General features: G+C 37.4%; 2 protein-coding genes across 4 annotated transcripts; one reads left to right on the top strand and one right to left on the bottom strand.

Annotated features, from left to right (window-relative positions):
* Positions 1-3,691: 3,691 nt before the first annotated feature.
* LOC581362 (uncharacterized protein C1orf50 homolog) lies at positions 3,692-7,894 on the bottom strand. The gene is made up of 4 exons (XM_781368.5): positions 7,752-7,894; positions 5,903-6,018; positions 4,937-5,155; positions 3,692-4,182 (listed from the first exon to the last, which is right to left on the bottom strand). Exons 1-4 carry the CDS (start codon positions 7,768-7,770, stop codon positions 3,952-3,954), a joined length of 585 nt encoding a protein of 194 aa, XP_786461.3. The 5' UTR covers positions 7,771-7,894; the 3' UTR covers positions 3,692-3,951.
* A 1,693-nt stretch (positions 7,895-9,587) lies between these two features.
* LOC581417 lies at positions 9,588-13,739 on the top strand. Of its 3 annotated transcripts, none has more exons than XM_011673404.2 (3): positions 9,588-9,693; positions 11,563-11,645; positions 12,531-13,739. In XM_011673404.2, the coding sequence occupies exons 1-3, from the start codon at positions 9,653-9,655 to the stop codon at positions 13,334-13,336; spliced, it is 930 nt and encodes a 309-aa protein (XP_011671706.1). In that variant the 5' UTR covers positions 9,588-9,652; the 3' UTR covers positions 13,337-13,739. The 3 variants fall into 3 exon arrangements, with proteins under 3 accessions (XP_011671706.1, XP_800134.1, XP_011671707.1); XM_795041.5 differs by having other exon boundaries at positions 9,663-9,827; XM_011673405.2 differs by lacking the exon at positions 9,588-9,693 and adding an exon at positions 9,700-9,783.
* Positions 13,740-17,514: the final 3,775 nt, after the last annotated feature.

Here is a 17,514-nt window from a genome sequence, read left to right as displayed (position 1 = left end):
AGTACCTTTAAATGTATTTACAGACAGAAACTATAATCACTTTAACAATAGCAAGCAAATTTTAACAAAATACATAATCAGTCAGAATATATAATTTATTACAATCACATAGTGATCAATAGATAAACAACATTTCACATTTACCACCGTTTAATATCTAAAGAATATGTTCACTGACATTTATCTGGAGATAAATCCTAGTACACAAATCTTCGGGAGGGTTCACTTTTCATTTTCGATGAGTATATTGCGAGCCGAACAAGGTCTTAGCATATGTTGATATTCATTTCCAAAGTGCAATGTGAACTTGAAACCCTTATGCACACATCGTTTCAAAAGAGTTGCAGCAATGTCTTAACCATTTAAATTTAATGACAATACAAATATTCCTAATGAGTGCCCACGTACAGGTGTATTTACCTTTCCCATGCATTAGACAATATTGTGGATCAGGAAACACCATGCACTATTCTCCAAAGTCTGAATACTGGTATAGAATGATTTAAAGTGAAACCATCTCTTTTTTATGCACATTTTATCAAACAAAGTCAGTAAATATGTCAAACGTGCGTCTCAGAAAATGAAACTAACATGAGTCAAGAAACCTTAAGGTGAATAGTTAATTGATTCAATGAAGTCATAAATATAGGTTAATCAAACATTTGATAACCTGCCAAATTCATTGTACAGTATTATTGAACAAAGGGAAAACCCCTAAAGAGGCCCACATCCTCAAAAGAGGTAATATAAACATGAAATCTTTAGCAAACACCATTTCATAAAAATTATGATTGACTGCTTAAAGTTAACATTTATTGATGATTAAATTTATTAGTTTGATACGTATGCGATTGCTCACAGAGAGAGAGTATGAATAGAAAAATAACTATAACAAAATCAAAAGGAAAACCTTCTTTTAGCACACTACTTGACAAACACTTTCCTCTAGATCTCTCAATAATTTTTGTTTTTAAACTTATTTATTGTGCTGTATTTGAGCTCCAAAGCCTGTTAACATCCCTCGCCAAGTGCTATTGAAAATGAAATGTGTGTACCAATGCTGGTACAGCGAATATATATATATATATATATATACATCTTACAGCGTCATTAGGCGGACATATGAGGTGAAAGAATGAGTTAATATCAAAGGTACTATGTCCCATTTGCAGGCCAAAAAAAAAAAAGGTTAAATTCCAATGGCATTTGAAAGATAATACTAATTTAGAACCCCCTTTACAAAAAGGGGGCTTGAAAACGTCTTTAAGTGGGAAAATAACTACTATTAGTTGTCAAATCGACTTCGGAGCTATAGAGCCAATAAGTAATAGTCTTGATTTTCAGACCATTGTACCGCATGGTCGTACGTATTATGCTGCGCAAAGATTCAATCAGTTTAATTTTGGCCATTACAAGAAGTAGGTTATTGATGTAGACAAATCCTTTACGGCTCATTTTATGTATGTTATTACCAAAGAAGAAAAAAAGCCAGTCAGTCACTCATTAGTGTCTGACAGTGAAGTCTAGCAAGTAAACAGATTTCCTTGCATAATTTGAATATTAGGACACTGCTAATGTTTAAATTTCACAGATAGGACATACATGACACATTCATAATTCCTGCAAAGTTCTACAGAATATGAGGTTGGCTGCAAAAGGGACATAGTATCTTTACGTAGACATGGTCATTAGCACGACATTTTTGTGTCCTGTTTAAACGATGGAACTATAGAATCCCTACCCTCTACGTATGGTTGCAGGCAGAGGAAACTTAAAGGGTTCCCAAGAAACAATGGGTGGTATTCCGGTAGCGCGTACTAAGTTAGCGCGTACTTAGTTAGTTCACACTTCTATGGAGTGCCTGTTGCAGACTAATTTACCCTGTACAGATTATTTTAATCCTTCAATGAAAAGTGTTCAAAAAATTAATTTTGCAATGAAATGGGAAGAAAAAGATAATATGAGTATAAACTGAATTTCAACAAAGTTTTTGGTAGATTATCTTTGTCATGAATATTGAAGGAGGAAGATGAAACCTAGCATTCCATAGAAGTGTGAACTAAAATTCTTGTTTAGTCTGGACTTAGTCCCGGTTTAACTTATGAGAATACCACCCAACAGGTTTAATCATTAGTCATGAGTTTAATTGGTTACGGGTATATTGTTTTAAATTTGGGGTTAGGGTAACATACCATTTTTTTTTAATGGTATCTGGTTAATGTACCATTTAGGGTTATATATAGATGTCCTGTTAATACAACATGTAAGGTTTTATATATATATATATATATATATATATATATATATATATATATATGAAGAGCTTAATTCCAAAAGGAGCTAAATCCACTTTTGATGAACATCGAGTTATCAATATCAGAACACTGTCAGTACCCGTCTATTAACAAAATTATTTACCTAAACTTTGGGAGCAATTATGAAAAAATTCACCTTCTAATATCCCTTTTCCCTAGACCCCTGTACAAAATCTGGTAAACAATGTCTTTTTTCTCTGAAGTTAAAAAAATAGATTTAGCTCCTTTTGGAATTAAACTCTTCATAATCTGTGTGTACATATATAAACATGTATGTCAATCAATCTCACTCACTCCAAGCGCTTGGAAATCTAAAGGTGAGCTGTAGCTGCTACATGTACATTTCAGGATTTCCATAATAATCTGTCTGTGGATTAAATGCACATGTGCTTTCTCCCTTGGATATACAAATATATAAATATCTACTATTTTTTTAATCAAAAGTGACATCTGCATGCATGTAAGTTCTTTACTTTTCAATCACAAAGACGTTATTTATATGAGGAAGAGCAGGTTTCTGCCCATCATCTTTAATTACCATATTTGGATAATTTCAAAAGTCATTGAAGTTCCCTTTTTTGCTACAGATGGATGATAAATATTGAAGATTTTTATTTGAGACTTTTTTTTTACCTTGTCTACAAATTTTCAGATCAGATAACATTTTAAACATTGATCTTCCATGGATAACTAAATTCTAAAATGTGTCCCTGAATATACAATTAAAAATTGACTAATGAAAATAGACTAAAGGTATGTAGAAAAAGGCCTATACACCTCCTTCACATTACATGTACATTTACTCCTTTTATACATGTACTACTCAAATTTGCAAGGTTTTATGCAAATGATCATATTTTTTAAAAACCACTGCGATATATCCAATCAAAGCTTCACCCAACGATATACAAATTTATTCTAAACAGTTATTCAAACTGTTAATTAGTATAGAACTGGCAGCGCAGCTTTTGAACTTAAGAAAAATTAACTTGCCCATGTCTTTCGAAAGTGCATAGAGAAGAAAATGTCAGGCTTGCCTGTTGGGGGAAAGTGCAGTTTTGATTTGCTTGCCCCAGCAGATTTTGGTTGTCCTAGGCGAGCTAAGGAATGGGATTCTACTACCACTGTCACCTCATGGTGCGGATTTCATGATCATTGCAATTAGTACCTCAATGAACATGACAAAGAGCATTAGGTTTCAATTACCATCCTAATTGATTGTTATATACATGAAGTTGTATACAGCTGACGACTAGATTTAAGGAAATTAAGGTAGTAACAATTGACAGTCTCAATCAATTATTGGACTGAGGTCTTTGGACAAAGACAAAGACAGCTTTTCTACAGATGTCCTGTAGATAACAGTTGTATTTTTGGCAACTTTTCTGAAGAAAATCAAGTTAGAAGGAATTCCAACACTCCATGAATTAGTGGACTGATTCCAAAGTCCAAAGACAACCTGTATCGTTGATAATGGTTACATTTGCTGTGTATATATGCTCTCAAAAGACATGGAAGGTGGTCATTTATTCATAATTTGCACTTGATTTTCCATTCCAAAAGCATAACGATCAGCTTTTGTATGAATACAGTCAAACTGTTCTCTTAATAAAAAAAAAAGTTTTCCAAAACCCTTCTAGCTATCTTCCATGTTCTCTGCCGCAGTGCCGGTGCCTGCTATCCTGGGTATGATTCCGTCAAAGTTGGGCTGGGGGTCATAGGTTATCATAGCTTGACTGGACAGGAGTTTGTCGATGATTGCGATCTCCTCGCTCCTCTTTGGTATATCCTTCTCGGGCGTCCATGACATGTCGTACTCCATCTTGTAACATCCGCAGTACTCATGTGGACAACTGCTTCCCCACTCCTGTAAACAAAAAATTAAAGATAGAAAAAATAGGTAACCATACGATTTATCGACTGCACACTCATCAAAAGTGAGCATCATCATAAGCTGGGATGGTTATCTGGGGGCGTCTCATGAAACCGCCATAAGTTCTAGTTCAGCGACATCCCATTGAAATGCATGGTTTAAGTTTAACTCCTGAGACGCAGCCTTGAAGTTGATTTTATTATCTAATTCAGTAAAAATGACTTGTATTTTGTATTTGATCTTAATGAGAATTACTTATAAAGGCCTACTACTTCATAAAATGTAAGTAATGCACCACCTATCAAAAGTATTTTAGAATCTGGCATTCAAAGATTTGTCTATTTAGTCATAACCAATCCTGGGGGGCATTTCACAAAGCCTTTTTTTTCAAAATAAGAAATATCAGTGACAAATCTGCTGATAACCAATCAGAAGCAAGTTTTTCAGTAGCTTATAACACAAATTGTAATTTGTCACTGATGACAAGTTTTGTGAACCCTCCCCCCCCTCCCCTGCTGTATACGCCATGCCTCCAATTGACCCTAGGAAGCGAGGGGAGGTCATCATCATCATGTACATCCTATGTGAAAATCAATCTCACTTTATGTGATAGCTATTAGTTTTCTTGTCTAGAGGTCTGGGGGTGTTTTACAAAGACTAAGATCTAATTTAAGTTGACCTAACTATGGCAGGCCGTTCATGCCACTAGATCCTTTAACAATTCCTGCCATTCCTAGATGAAACTTACCTCAGGGGAGAGGATCGAGAAGTACTTCTGCCCCGAGTCCCTCATGTAAAGGTAATACCGGTGTCCCGGCCTCTTCTTTATGTTGCATGCGGCGTGATGGAGATCTGCATCCCTCTTGGCCTCCTCTAGGACCTTCTTAGCTTGCTCCTGGAGATGTCGAATCTGCTCGGCTATCGTCATCAGTCGATTACCTGCATTGGCCCTCACAAACTCATCTGCCTGAAAAAGTGACGATGTAAACTCTTCAGTTATTTTTTTTGTCTAGATGTATTAAAATAGCACTTTATTGTGTTCATTTAATTGACAGTATTCAAAGGTGTAAGATGTGCTTTGTCTATTATGGACAGAAGCCCCAAAATCTCGTCAGGAGGAGATTAAGTCCCATCCCACCCTCAAAGTCTGTAATAACATGCTTACTATCATTTCCAAGGGAAGTACCTATGATAACTTTAGGGAGCAACATACACAAGGAAGAAGAAATGAGAGTTTTCATACCGGAATCCCTAACATAAAAAGTATTTTGAGAAAGAAAAAGATGCTCCAGATTCAAGTCATCAAACGATGTTCATTCTGATTCACACTAGTTTTGATGTTTCTTTTTTTTAAAGAGCAACTATACCCGTACATTTTTCCTGACCAGTACATTGCCAATATATCCTTTCAAGTAACTACCATGAAAATCTTGATTTTGATTGGCTGTTGAGCCCTGTTACCATGGTAGTTGCCAATGATGGCAAAGTTACCATCAATGGTATGTTTTATGCAACTGGGCCCACAGGTACAAGAGCAGCACAAACCCAAAACTTTGCCTGCCTAACCTGTGGACGTCTCTCTGCCTGTCCAAAATTGGCCTTTCCAGCTATCAAAGGAGGCACAGGAGACTCCAAAACCAACCGGTGCAGTAACTAGGCATCCTTGAAATTGAAGCGTTAACGATCAGTGCTCCTGAAAAAAAAGTTTTCTTACCTTCTGTACTTGTCTTGCTAGTTCAACAAGATCTGTTGGATCTTCTGGGGTGTTTGTGCGATCTGAGTGAACCAGCGTTACACCCATTGGGGCACGGTTGCTCTCGACGAGCGAAACTGAAAGAGGTATAATAGGAGAAAATGAAATACATATTTAGATAAATATGAGGGGAAGTCCAAGGAATTTAGTCCCTTTTTCCCAACCACACCTAACATTGTAGCATATATTTGATTAATAATAATAATAATAATGATAATAACTTTCGATTTATGTAGCGCATATTAATTAACAATTAATTATCTATCACTCTATGTGCTTTACATTAAAAGAGTACGCTAACAATCTACATCAACATATATAAGAGGACAAATAACACTACTGCATGTATATGTAAAACAACACATCAAAACATGAATTGTTACACTACTGTTACTGTAAGAAAAGGTCTGTCCCGAGACCCGAGGGCTCTCCATCTCCCAAATTGAAAACTTACCAGTAGCTAACCAAAGAACAAAAGAAAAAACATCAACAACAAGGCAATTTTCCCTGCTTAATTTTGGTCTCTCTGAGTGCAGTAAGCCTATTAGCTTTGGGGTAATTTTTCATGAGAAATCTGTTCGTGTATTTATTTGGAGCACAGGTAATCCATTTCGGTAAATGTAAGTACGGTAATGGAAATTGGTGTCCCAGGTACTGTAGGCTCCCCAAAATCGTTACAAAAGTCTATGAGTGACATTAGAGACCCTCTACTGTCTTGAGTCATGTTTTTTTTCCTCCCTCGACCCTCTCTAATTATTTTGTCTTTCTTCTCCCCCCCCCCTCCTTCTCTTGAACTCTTCCTGCTTCCTTCTTTCTTCTCCTTCTTCTTCCTCTGTAAATGCTACTTCATACAACAAAGATTACACACTGCAGTGTGTTGTGTGCCATGTCCAAAATGTGTGTAGGCCTCAATCCAGGTGCAAAATATATATACAGTGATGTGCTGTTAAAAACGTGGACAGCGGTGTGCTGCCATCAGTTTGACGCTTCCTTCAAATTCAATGCCTTTTTAAAGGCATCCAGAGAAAGGAAGAGGAAGTCTACAGGATCCTTCTTTTTTTCCTTTGTAACACTACAGGCCCGTTCTGATATGAGGTAGAGGTTTAGCTTGAAACCGCAAACCGGATCCGGCTTGGCCGGCAATTTTCCAAATTTTTGATGTGATAAACCACTGGGAAAAAAAGTTTTTGTTACATGTAAATGAATGGGAACTGCATGCAGCAAAGCCTGCAAAGATTCATTCTTCTTTTAGCTCTTGACTTGTGTTGTAAGATATTACAGAAATGTTAAGCATATCATTATTACACTTAATTGCTTCATTATATTTTTTTACGCTTTGGGGTTTGACTTTCGGCTTCCATAAACATCATCACAGAAATCACTCACTGACTCAGTATTCAATCTTCAGTTCAGACATCACCATTTCTCTTCACAATTAATCAATAAACAGATGAATAAAAAGCCTGAAAAATGTTGATTAATAGGTCTTGGTTTTGAATCTAGATACCATTTTGTCGTCCAAGACCAAGATTTTTAAAGATTTAAAAAGTTGAACATGTAATGGTCAGAATGACTACACTTTTGTTGAAATAGGGTCAGAGTGCCTTGCCCTCGCCCTGTCTTTTATTAGTTTCACAACTACAAGTACAACTACAAGGTCGTCTTACAAACAACACTGAGCTGTGCAACAATCAATCGCAATCGAATCCAGACATTAATAAATGAGCAAACAAAAATATATACACGGCGGACTACAAAGGGATATTTAGTCCAACAAATATCGAATACAAAATGTGAAAAATGTACTTACTTGTTGTAACTTTTGCCATTATTTGTAGCCTGAGAGATGAGGAGTTTGAGGCGAAAACGTCTATGTCTTCTGGTCAACGTGCAGGGTGGCATGCGCTTGTGGGCAGTTCTGTTTGACCAAGGGATTATAACAAAATCGTTTACGTAATCTCAAGTTACGTCACTTAAAAGAACCTATCAACCAAAATGTAGCACACTCGCAACAATTTATTCCACGGTGTCTTTGAAAGAACAAAATTAAAAAAATTATTTCAATAACGTCGAACTTGGCATAGGCCTATATGCCAGGCACTAATTTAGTACGACTAATATATTTGGCCTATTAATATGAAAAATCAATTGATTTCGGACTCAATCACGTAAAATCAGTATAAGTCATGGAGATAGGAATATAAAGCTCCAATATGATGGCCAGTCATGTCAGGGCAGATACAATTTTTCGAACATGCAGTGCCCGAGGGCAGGCGCGGATCCAGGATTTCTTAGGGGGGGGGGGGGGGGAACTTTCATGCCATGGTATGTGCGTTTGACTTGGGACGGGTGCATGAAGAAGAGGTTCACATCGGGTAAGAATTCACTGAATGTGTAGCAGAGGTGACCTTAATTCCATACTTGATGTGAACACAACTGCTCTAGAACCATCCACAATTAAGAAATCTGGGTTCAGGCTTGGCACCAAAACGTATATAAAAAAAATAATGTGTATCAATTGATATATTTAGAAAATCGCGCCGGCGGGGGGGGGGGGGGGGGTGGTTAGTGAGCACAATTTTTTTGTTGGCCCTCGAAAATTTGAAAAATCGAACCCCCCCCCCTTGAGCGTCAAGGGGGGGGGGGGCATCTCCAAATCTCCAAAAAAGGGTAAAACCAACATATGTTTTTACACATTTTTTCCAAGGGGGGAGGGGGGGGGGGGGTACTCCACATTTTAATACATATGAGTGTGTACGTGCCGCTCTAATGGGTTACTTTTTCACAAAAATATCCCTAAACATGGGTCCGTTTCCCAAAATTTCAAATTTTTTCAGTTGTTTGCATGTCAAACACAAGTCTATCCGATATGTGTCAGGGAAGTATACTAATAGCATTATGTCGCAGACTTACGAGAAAATCGGGAGGCTTACCGTAAACGAATGACTACCCGGTCGTAACTTAATTCATAATCATTGCGAAATACTGGTTAGTCCAGAATCGACTGGGTGATTTAATTTTGATCTCCACCACACTGTACCAACGAAAATATATATATTCAAATATTAATATGCAGCGCTAGGATGGCTAGGTTAGGAAGAAAAAAAGATGCCCCCTGGACCGGGGGGGGGGGGGTTCGAGGGGGGGGGGGGGGTGCAGTGCTAGCTGCCCGGGCATAATGTGCCTTCCTCACTTTTTAATAGGGATCCCCAACCATATAAGTCAGTTTTTTCCTCGGGAATGAATGGCCAGTATGGCAATCAACGGGGCAGTCAACTTCAGAAGAACTTGAAGTATTGCTATAGCCAATAATGGAAAATGTGTGTGTGTATTTCAACATAAACTTTGATCTAATTTCAGATGTGCCATTCTGCGAAAGCCCCAGAACTAAAAAGTGAACACTGCTCTTTCAGCAATCAAGCTTTTTATATACTTACTTAATTAGTGTTTGGTAGGATTGTCCTCCAAAATACTCTTCGTCTTAGTTTTAACAGGAGCTAATTAGAGTAACTTAGATGGATATTTGATTTTAAAGAACCTTGAACAATCATGTAGAATACAAATCTCATTATTTAGACATCGGAGGATTTTTTTTCTTTCTTTCTTTGATATTTGTAGATACCATAGTTTTTGTTGTTGCTGAATTCAGTTAGCTAGTCACGTTTTGCTACGCACGAGATAGCTCAGCCCGGTTGATGGGACGTACGGAGCATGCATAAAGGCCCCTTGAGTTACGGGCGACAGGAACAGAGGTATATCGCTAAGTTGTCTTCGAAGTTCGAGCCCGAGGCCGCGGATTTGGAGCCCGCTTGAACTTGAAACGACTGGTTTTGGATCTGAATGTGGGCTGCACTGTGACTTTGTGAGGGAGAGAGAGAGTGTGACAGTGAGTTAGCATGTTTATCAATTTTCGGTTGAGGCAGAGCGAAAATTTACTTAGATTAGTGTGGTGTGGAAGCCATCAGCTGCGAATAGTCACAGCATCATCATTATTTTTTATGATTTTTATGATTTTTATCATTTTACTTGCACCATAAACATGTATATATTTCGGCAAAAATTTACACAAGCCGTCCACCGTCGGCAAAAGATCACCCTTGTCTAGATGCTGAACAGGCTTTGACAAGTAGTAGAATAGAAGTAGAACATAGAAGTGGAATTGAAATTCCATGAAAGCTTCAACTCAAGAAAATTGAATAAATGAATTGCAATTTCATTTTCAGATTGTATTGCTCAAATGCACACGTTCGTCCGCAACTTCAAAATTGTCTAAACAGACGCAAAAGACAGCAAAATTTGCCGAGCTGTTGTCAATGTTTTCATAATTTCAAAGAAATTTAAACCCAATTCCTAAGTTAATGTCTCTTGGTAATTTTAATCTTTCCATTGATGATATCATTATCACTAGATTCTATCATATTCAAAATCTTACAGATTTTTAAAATATGGAACTGTCCGCGAATTACGGTTACCCGCTAACTGTTAGTTTATAGTCGCTCCACCATTTACATGTACCTCATATACTAGTATTCAGGCATCTCATTATCAAATAGAAGGATATTCAGGCACCTATTTGCCCAAATATGGATGTATTCAGATGCATGTACTTCACGGTCTGAAATTGTCCTGTTTTTTTATTTCCTGGGTAGTGGGTGAGTGAAGCGAGCGAAGAAGAAGACATCTTATCTTCTTCAAAAGGTTACTTCCTCATGAAAATACATAGCGTTTCTATACCTTGAATACCTTGAATACCAAAGCTTCTGGAAGAAAGCCGTCTTCAGCTGCCAAGCTTCCTTCCAAGTCTAACTTCTAACTTCTATTATTTTTTGTTGTCACGAAACCGACCCTATTTCAAAATAAATAGTTGCCATATAACTAATTTCTCTTGCAGCACCCTGGTTGAAAAAAACTGATATAGCCTATAGGCTATGCTATTAAACTCTAGCTTGCCCTCAGGAATTAATTGCCTCTGGAATGGATCCCAATCACTTTCAATAATCTGGGAGTGGGACATGTTATTCATGTTTTCAAAAGTAGACGTGTAACGGACGGTACACCTAGCAGGTCTGGCTAAATCTATAATATGGTTTTGGAAACCACTCGTTTATCTGCATGCTCACATTTGTCTGTAGTGTCCATGGTTATGGAGTGGGAAAGAGGAGACGGCTAAGTGTGTGACAAAATGAGAAGAAAAAATTGAATGGTGGTTTCCTATTTATCGATGATGCCACAGGTATCACATGCCCTAGGCTAGTGTCTCTGGAACTTTCACTATCTAAATGTCTTTGTTTAACTATTCACAAGGTAGAGGCTACTTAATTTCCATCTTTAATGAACTCCAAATTTGTATTAAAGTATGGTTATCTATTTGTAAAAGCCTTTTAATTAATTTTGATCAGATATTGTTGGTAAACTTACACTGATTGTGTAGATACTATATAAGTGCTAATCTAATAGTGATCCATTTCTTTATTTCTTAATTTTTTTCTCTTAAACCAATGCCAAATTAATTATCGCTTTTGCATTGGTTTTGTGGCATAATTTATTGAAGATATACATTTTTTTGCCTTGAATATTGAATATTCTCCTATTTGTTTGTTCTTTCCATATTTTATCTTCAGATTTACATCAGTGGGACACCAACAAATCAGAATGCTGAAGCGTATTCTTTCTAAAAACTTTTGTGCTCTCCAGAATGCTTTGGGTAAGGATCTGTATTCATTTATTTTAATGTCACATCAAAATCATTAAAAGGAATTCCATTGCTGGTCTGTCTTTCCATTTTAAGGCTTTGCAGCCCACCCCCCCCCCAAAAAAAAAATCAAGTGCCAAATGAAAAAAGTTCTTTCAATGACATAAGAACATTGATAAAATGTACATTTAGATATTCTATATATTTTTGTCAGAGTAAAGATTTTTTCTTGATTTTTTCTCTTTAAATTCAGTGTGTGTTCCTGAAATTTAACATAAGTAGATGAACTTTATAGTAAGATATCATGTTACAATATTGATGAAGGTGTCATGGTCTGGTGGATTGTGGAAACATCACCAGACTGTGAATCACATCGTTCATAGTTTCAGTTCTACCATGGAACAAACTTACTGTACATGTATGTCATTTGACAAGTCATTAATTTTACATTTGCCACTCTCCACTCAGGGGTTGTAAAGGGGTACACAGCAGGAAGAAATCCCTTGAATGCTGGAGCATCCTGTGATAGCTTGAATTTAGCTGGGGTAATAATATAACGTACAGGGCCTTCAGGGAGAACAGTGATACTGATGAGGCTACCCTGGGTAAACAAGATAGTACTACATTGATCTACATTTGCCACACTCAACCCAGGCGATGTAAATGTGTACCTGGCAGGAATTAATTCCTTGAAATGCTGGAGCGCTGTAATGGCAGCTAGGCTAACGCCGGCGTAATAATAAATGCGCCCCGAAATAGAATTTCTAGAGAGACGAGATGGCACTTAAAAAATGCCTGTTATTATTATAACTATTATTACGAACAAGACAAACAATTAATAAATGCATTATGATTGAAAACTCTTCTCTCTTCCGTATTGAAATTTAAATCCTTTAGGTACATCATGGAATGTCCAAGCATCGAGATGCCTGGGCCACACATCTTCTACGGTGAACACAAGCAATCCACCAAAGAGGCAAGAAACACTGAAGGTCCTTTCACCAAGCTTGTCCGCAGTTCTTGTCAACAATCCCAGCAGTCGGCAGCAGCAAGGGACATGTCCTGAGACCCTCGGCCGGCTTCTCTCCAGGCTGTCACTGTCACCTGAGGAAGCGGTTGCAACCATCCAATATACCTTGCCGACAAGGTCGCCAGTGGCTCAAGTTGCGATCTTAGACCCTGTTGCAAGTGTAGCAATACCCTGGGACTGTCCAACTGCTGTTACTGAAGACTCTCTCGATGTACCCTCTTCCCAAAGAGTGGATGTCTTCATCGATGACCCTGCCACGAACCGTGGGGTCGCAAAGAAGGCTTCGAACATTCTGCAGAAGAGGCACAGGAAGATGAAGCGACATCAGTACAAGAAGTGGCGCAAACGTAACCGCTTCAAGCTGCGCATGCAGAAGCAACGGAGGCGCAAGAAACAGAAGGCAAGGTGGGAACGCCATCTGAACAGGTTTCGGTTCGCAGAATTGAAACCGTCGGAGGGGCAGCAATACCTGGCAAAGAAACAAGAAAAGCTACATTTGTACCTGAACTACCATGGAGTGGATGTTGATGATGGTAGTGCGCGTAAAGAGATAAGTCCTGAAGAGAGCAAGAAGAGGCAAAAGAAGGGACCTATCGGCACTTGTGTTATATCTTCTCAAGGGACAGGTAGTATAACACCTAAACCACTTGTGCCAGTGGGCGTAAAGCTGTAATGCTGATGAGGTATCATTGTCGGTTGTGCGGCATATGCTCTGGCTTCAATATCTCTGCGGTCAAGAACCTACACTCACTGAATTTATAACTTCAGCCCTAGACCTGACACCATACCCCTAACCATAACCAAACCCTAAACCCAACACAAAACCAAATACTTGAGCATACTTTTGCTCTTGACAGACAGTGTATGGTTGGAGAGTAAACCATTAACTTCATATTGAAAAGGGGTACCAGTATTCTCGAGTTTGTATTGAAATTACAAAACTTGATTTCTGAAACAAGCAATTATTGTGACGTAATTAGGGAAATGTTATTTACCATGTTTTTTTCCATTTAATATTGAATGCAAATGCAAAGGTCCACAGCATCCAAACTGTACTGTGTTAAAATAAATAAAAGAAGAAAAATCAAAGAAAAGTAAAGCAGAACTCCCATATATTGAATTACCACTGATGACCAATAGGGGCAGCAAATAAACTAATTAATCGTCAGCAACCAGATTAAATATAATTTCAGTCCCTATCTTGCTACCCCTTCCCCTCAATTTAAACAATTTTGCTTACCGGCATATTGCCCCCCCCCCCCCCCCCCCGGTTTCTATTGATTCTATCTCTTCAAGGAAAAAAACAAACAAACACAACCCCTAATCCCCCCCCTGCTTATATTGTTCCTTGAAAAAGGCAGGTAAATGTCCCCCCCCCCCCCCCCCCCCCCGGTTTCTATTGATTCTATCTCTTCAAGGAAGAAAAAAAAACACACACAACCCCCCCTCCAAAAACAATAACAAAATGTCGGGTTGGAATAATGGCTCATTATTCTTCCAGAGGCTTTAAAGGTAAAGACCAGTAATGGAAACGCCCCAATTTCAAAAAATGAAATGGAAGCTCTTATTACCAATCATGTGAAAGAATATGTTTTGACTAATACATGATGATACAAATTTTGCCGGGAAACCGCCTACTAATTGATATATTTGGTAAATTAGTTTATCTATTGGTGTGTGAGAGATAGTCCCATATATATCTTTCTGTGTATAGTGCTTGTAACTTTATGAAGACTGGGCCAAATTTCTTATCATTTTGATGATTCCAGAAACTTACAGTACACACCAATACTTATATGCTAGATGATCAACCTTTTATGATCGATTCCACAACGTTTCTTTCACAATGCAATCGCATGACCATAACTGGTCTTTATCTTTAAGAACTATTCAGAATAGCTTATGATGGCCATTTTTTTGTTGTGTTGTAATTAAAAAGTACACAGTGGCCACAGCATGAAACTTTTCATGAAAAACTTTGGGATTGTACAATAGATTTCAAACATACAATATGTACCTTTGCAGCCACTTTCACTGTCACTATGAGGTCTGAAATAGTTGGGTTGTAGACTGTTACATCTGTTTGGAACTGACTGATTTTGATTATGCTCTGGGTTAGCTAGCTATGTGCTGCCCTCTTGTGTTTATTGTTCATCTATGTGGAATTACTAGTAGAGCAGTAGAGGGCAGCATATTTTATGGTTTTACCTTGACCGTGTCGGTTATATGAGTATTTTAGGTTGATGGAAAAATAAAGGTAGATGACTTACACATTTGTCAGGTAATTTGGTATCCCTAAATATATTATTGTGTTTGCTACAACTATTTTATTTGTGAAGATAGATATGGATTTTGGACAGTTGTGTATTAAGCCAGTTTCTAATAGATATGGGGGTTTGATATCATAAAATCTGTATTTAAGTTATACCAACTACATGTAATACTGCTTGAAGTGAAATCAAAATGCATACATGTACGTGCACATGTATATGTACTGGCAAATTCTGTTGTAAATGAATTACATTGATGAGTATAAAAAATATTGCACATTTTTGTTATCTGTCATCTGACGAGCCATTTTACATGTGATCTGGTTGGTCTGTTGACCTGATTATGATGAGATTTGCCTGTAATTTACATCAGTTTTTTCAAGGTAAATTCCTAAAATGAAGTGCTTGAAACATTGGAGCTATTTTGATCCACCTATCTTCACAGGCTTGTTTGAAATTTAAATCCTATGACATGTAAATGATATTGTTTAAAGTCGATTGAGATTGTTTACCAAGAAACAAGCAATTTTCTACTTTTGCATCGTATACAAGTAATGTAAAGTCCTGTGAAAGAATTCATTATTAAAATTTCAATACGTTAAAATGCAATAATGTTTGTTCTATATTTTTGTAATTTATTTCTGCAGAAGTAATATGCAAACTAGGTACATATTTTGTATTAAAAAAAAGAAGACATAATACATATCATATCATTATATTAATCAATTACCTAATTATACCTTTCAGAAAACACAAAGTCGACAAATGATTTCAAAAATTAAAAATTGCAGGTGACCGCCATCTTAAGCTTGAGAGCTTGAAGGTGATTGCAGCATCAGAAAAGGAACCTTCTAATTATGGGCGACCAACCTTATTCTATAATATATCAGAAATGAATTAATTCTAACAGCAACAAAATGAAAGAAATCAATTTTTGTGAAAGGCATAACATGAAATGCGTTAAGTTTGAATGTTAGTGTATGTCTTTTTGAAAATTTATTTATGTTCTTATTTATGTATGTGCATGGGCAAGCGAGGGTGTGCGAGTGTTTACGTTTGGAGCGTTTATTATTAAAATCATGACTTGCATGCTGATGATAACTTACGCTTCATGTACAATGTTTGATGTAGCCGACAAAATTACATGGATTGTAATCAACTGGGGCTCATTACAGTAGAGATGTTAATGGAGTTATGGACACATGCATCGGAAAAATCTTGTCTCGGAAATAGCAACAGATATCTAAATTGGAGCACATTTAATGTAAAATTAATTTATATTTGCTGTTTAAATCGGTCTCTTTTTTGTTGGAGTATTGGGCAGGATACTTGCAATGTAAAAATGTACATTCAATCGTTACTAAAGAATATATTCTGTTTTTATAGTAGCTGTCCATTTGCACTGTTTGATGAAGGGGGGGGGGGGGGGGGGGAGATATCATCAACGAGGGCTCATATTCATAAAACGTTACTTAAGCCGAGTTGTCGGCTGTATGCATCATAGCCTGTGTAATTAATTGACAACTAGCTTAGCAATGTTTTATGGAATTATGGGTTCTGATAATTTGCTTTTTTTCAATTAAAAAATAAAATAAAAATAAATCATAACGCCCTTTTGGGTTCATAGCAGATGAGAGAGAGAGAGAGAGAGAGAGAGAGAGAGAGAGGGAGAGAGAGAGAGAGAGAGAGAGAGAGAGAGGGAGAGAGAGAGGGAGAGAGAGAGAGGGAGAGAGAGAGAGAGAGAGAGAGGAGAGAGAGAGAGAGAGAGAGAGAGAGGGAGAGAGAGATGAGTAAAGAGATTATGAATGATATATTATGAATATGGATAAAGATGGATATCATGGGTTCATAGATGAAGAAAATAAAAAGGGTCGTTGAAATAATAGTTAATAGAGAGGAGATGCAAACATTGATGTAGAGGGAAAATAGACAGAGAGAGAGAGATAGAGAAGTAAAGAGATGGGAATTATATACGGATAGGGAGATAAAAGGGAGGTTGAAAATGAGAGAAAGGGATAAGGGCGGCAGAAAGAGTAATAGAGAGGAGATTTAAAGACAAAGACAGAGAGAGAGAGAGAGAGAGAGAGAGAAAGAGAGAGAGAGAGAGAGGGAGAGAGGAGAGAGAGAGAGAGAGAGAGAGAGATTGGGGAATTGTATAAGGATAGATAGATAAAGGAGGTATGGACGTGGAAGTTTATAGATGAAAGAAAAAAACTGAACGTGCACATATAGATGAAGAGACGGAGAAAGATAAGGATTCTAAGGAAAGAGATGAAGATAAAGGGCTTTGTCAGAGAGAGAAATATATATAGAGAGAGAGAGCTAGGTTATTCTACTCTCCCCCACCTCCGCTTAAAAAAGTAAACGAATACATAAATGCAATTCGGAAATTAAGGTCCAGAATTTTTTTATATATCTAAAAACTAGATCGCGGGATATTTCCCTTATGCAAAAGTCCAGATACGCCACAGAAAAAAAAACTTTGTTGTAGTGAAAAGATGAATTGTTTTTTTGCGAGGTTCGACAAGTCTATAGATATGACGCGCAAACAGCCACCCATACATCATAGTGTAAGACACGT

Source organism: Strongylocentrotus purpuratus, unplaced genomic scaffold, assembly GCF_000002235.5.
Source record: "Strongylocentrotus purpuratus isolate Spur 01 unplaced genomic scaffold, Spur_5.0 spur5_scaffold_16, whole genome shotgun sequence".
NCBI classification, from domain to species: Eukaryota; Metazoa; Echinodermata; class Echinoidea; order Camarodonta; family Strongylocentrotidae; genus Strongylocentrotus; species Strongylocentrotus purpuratus.
This window is presented reverse-complemented; position numbering and strand designations above follow the sequence as displayed.

Bases quoted from the DNA above. Each gene is read 5' to 3' on its own strand.
- LOC581417 (XM_011673404.2), top strand. From the start codon at position 9,653: ATGCATAAAGGCCCCTTGAGTTACGGGCGACAGGAACAGAG. The intron at 9,694-11,562 runs GTATATCGCTAA...TTTTATCTTCAG, and splicing joins TACGGGCGACAGGAACAGAG to ATTTACATCAGTGGGACACC. The intron at 11,646-12,530 runs GTAAGGATCTGT...TAAATCCTTTAG, and splicing joins TGCTCTCCAGAATGCTTTGG to GTACATCATGGAATGTCCAA.
- LOC581362 (XM_781368.5), bottom strand. The intron at 5,156-5,902 runs GTAAGAAAACTT...TCACTTTTTCAG, and splicing joins TAGCAAGACAAGTACAGAAG to GCAGATGAGTTTGTGAGGGC. The intron at 4,183-4,936 runs GTAAGTTTCATC...TTTTGTTTACAG, and splicing joins TCTCGATCCTCTCCCCTGAG to GAGTGGGGAAGCAGTTGTCC.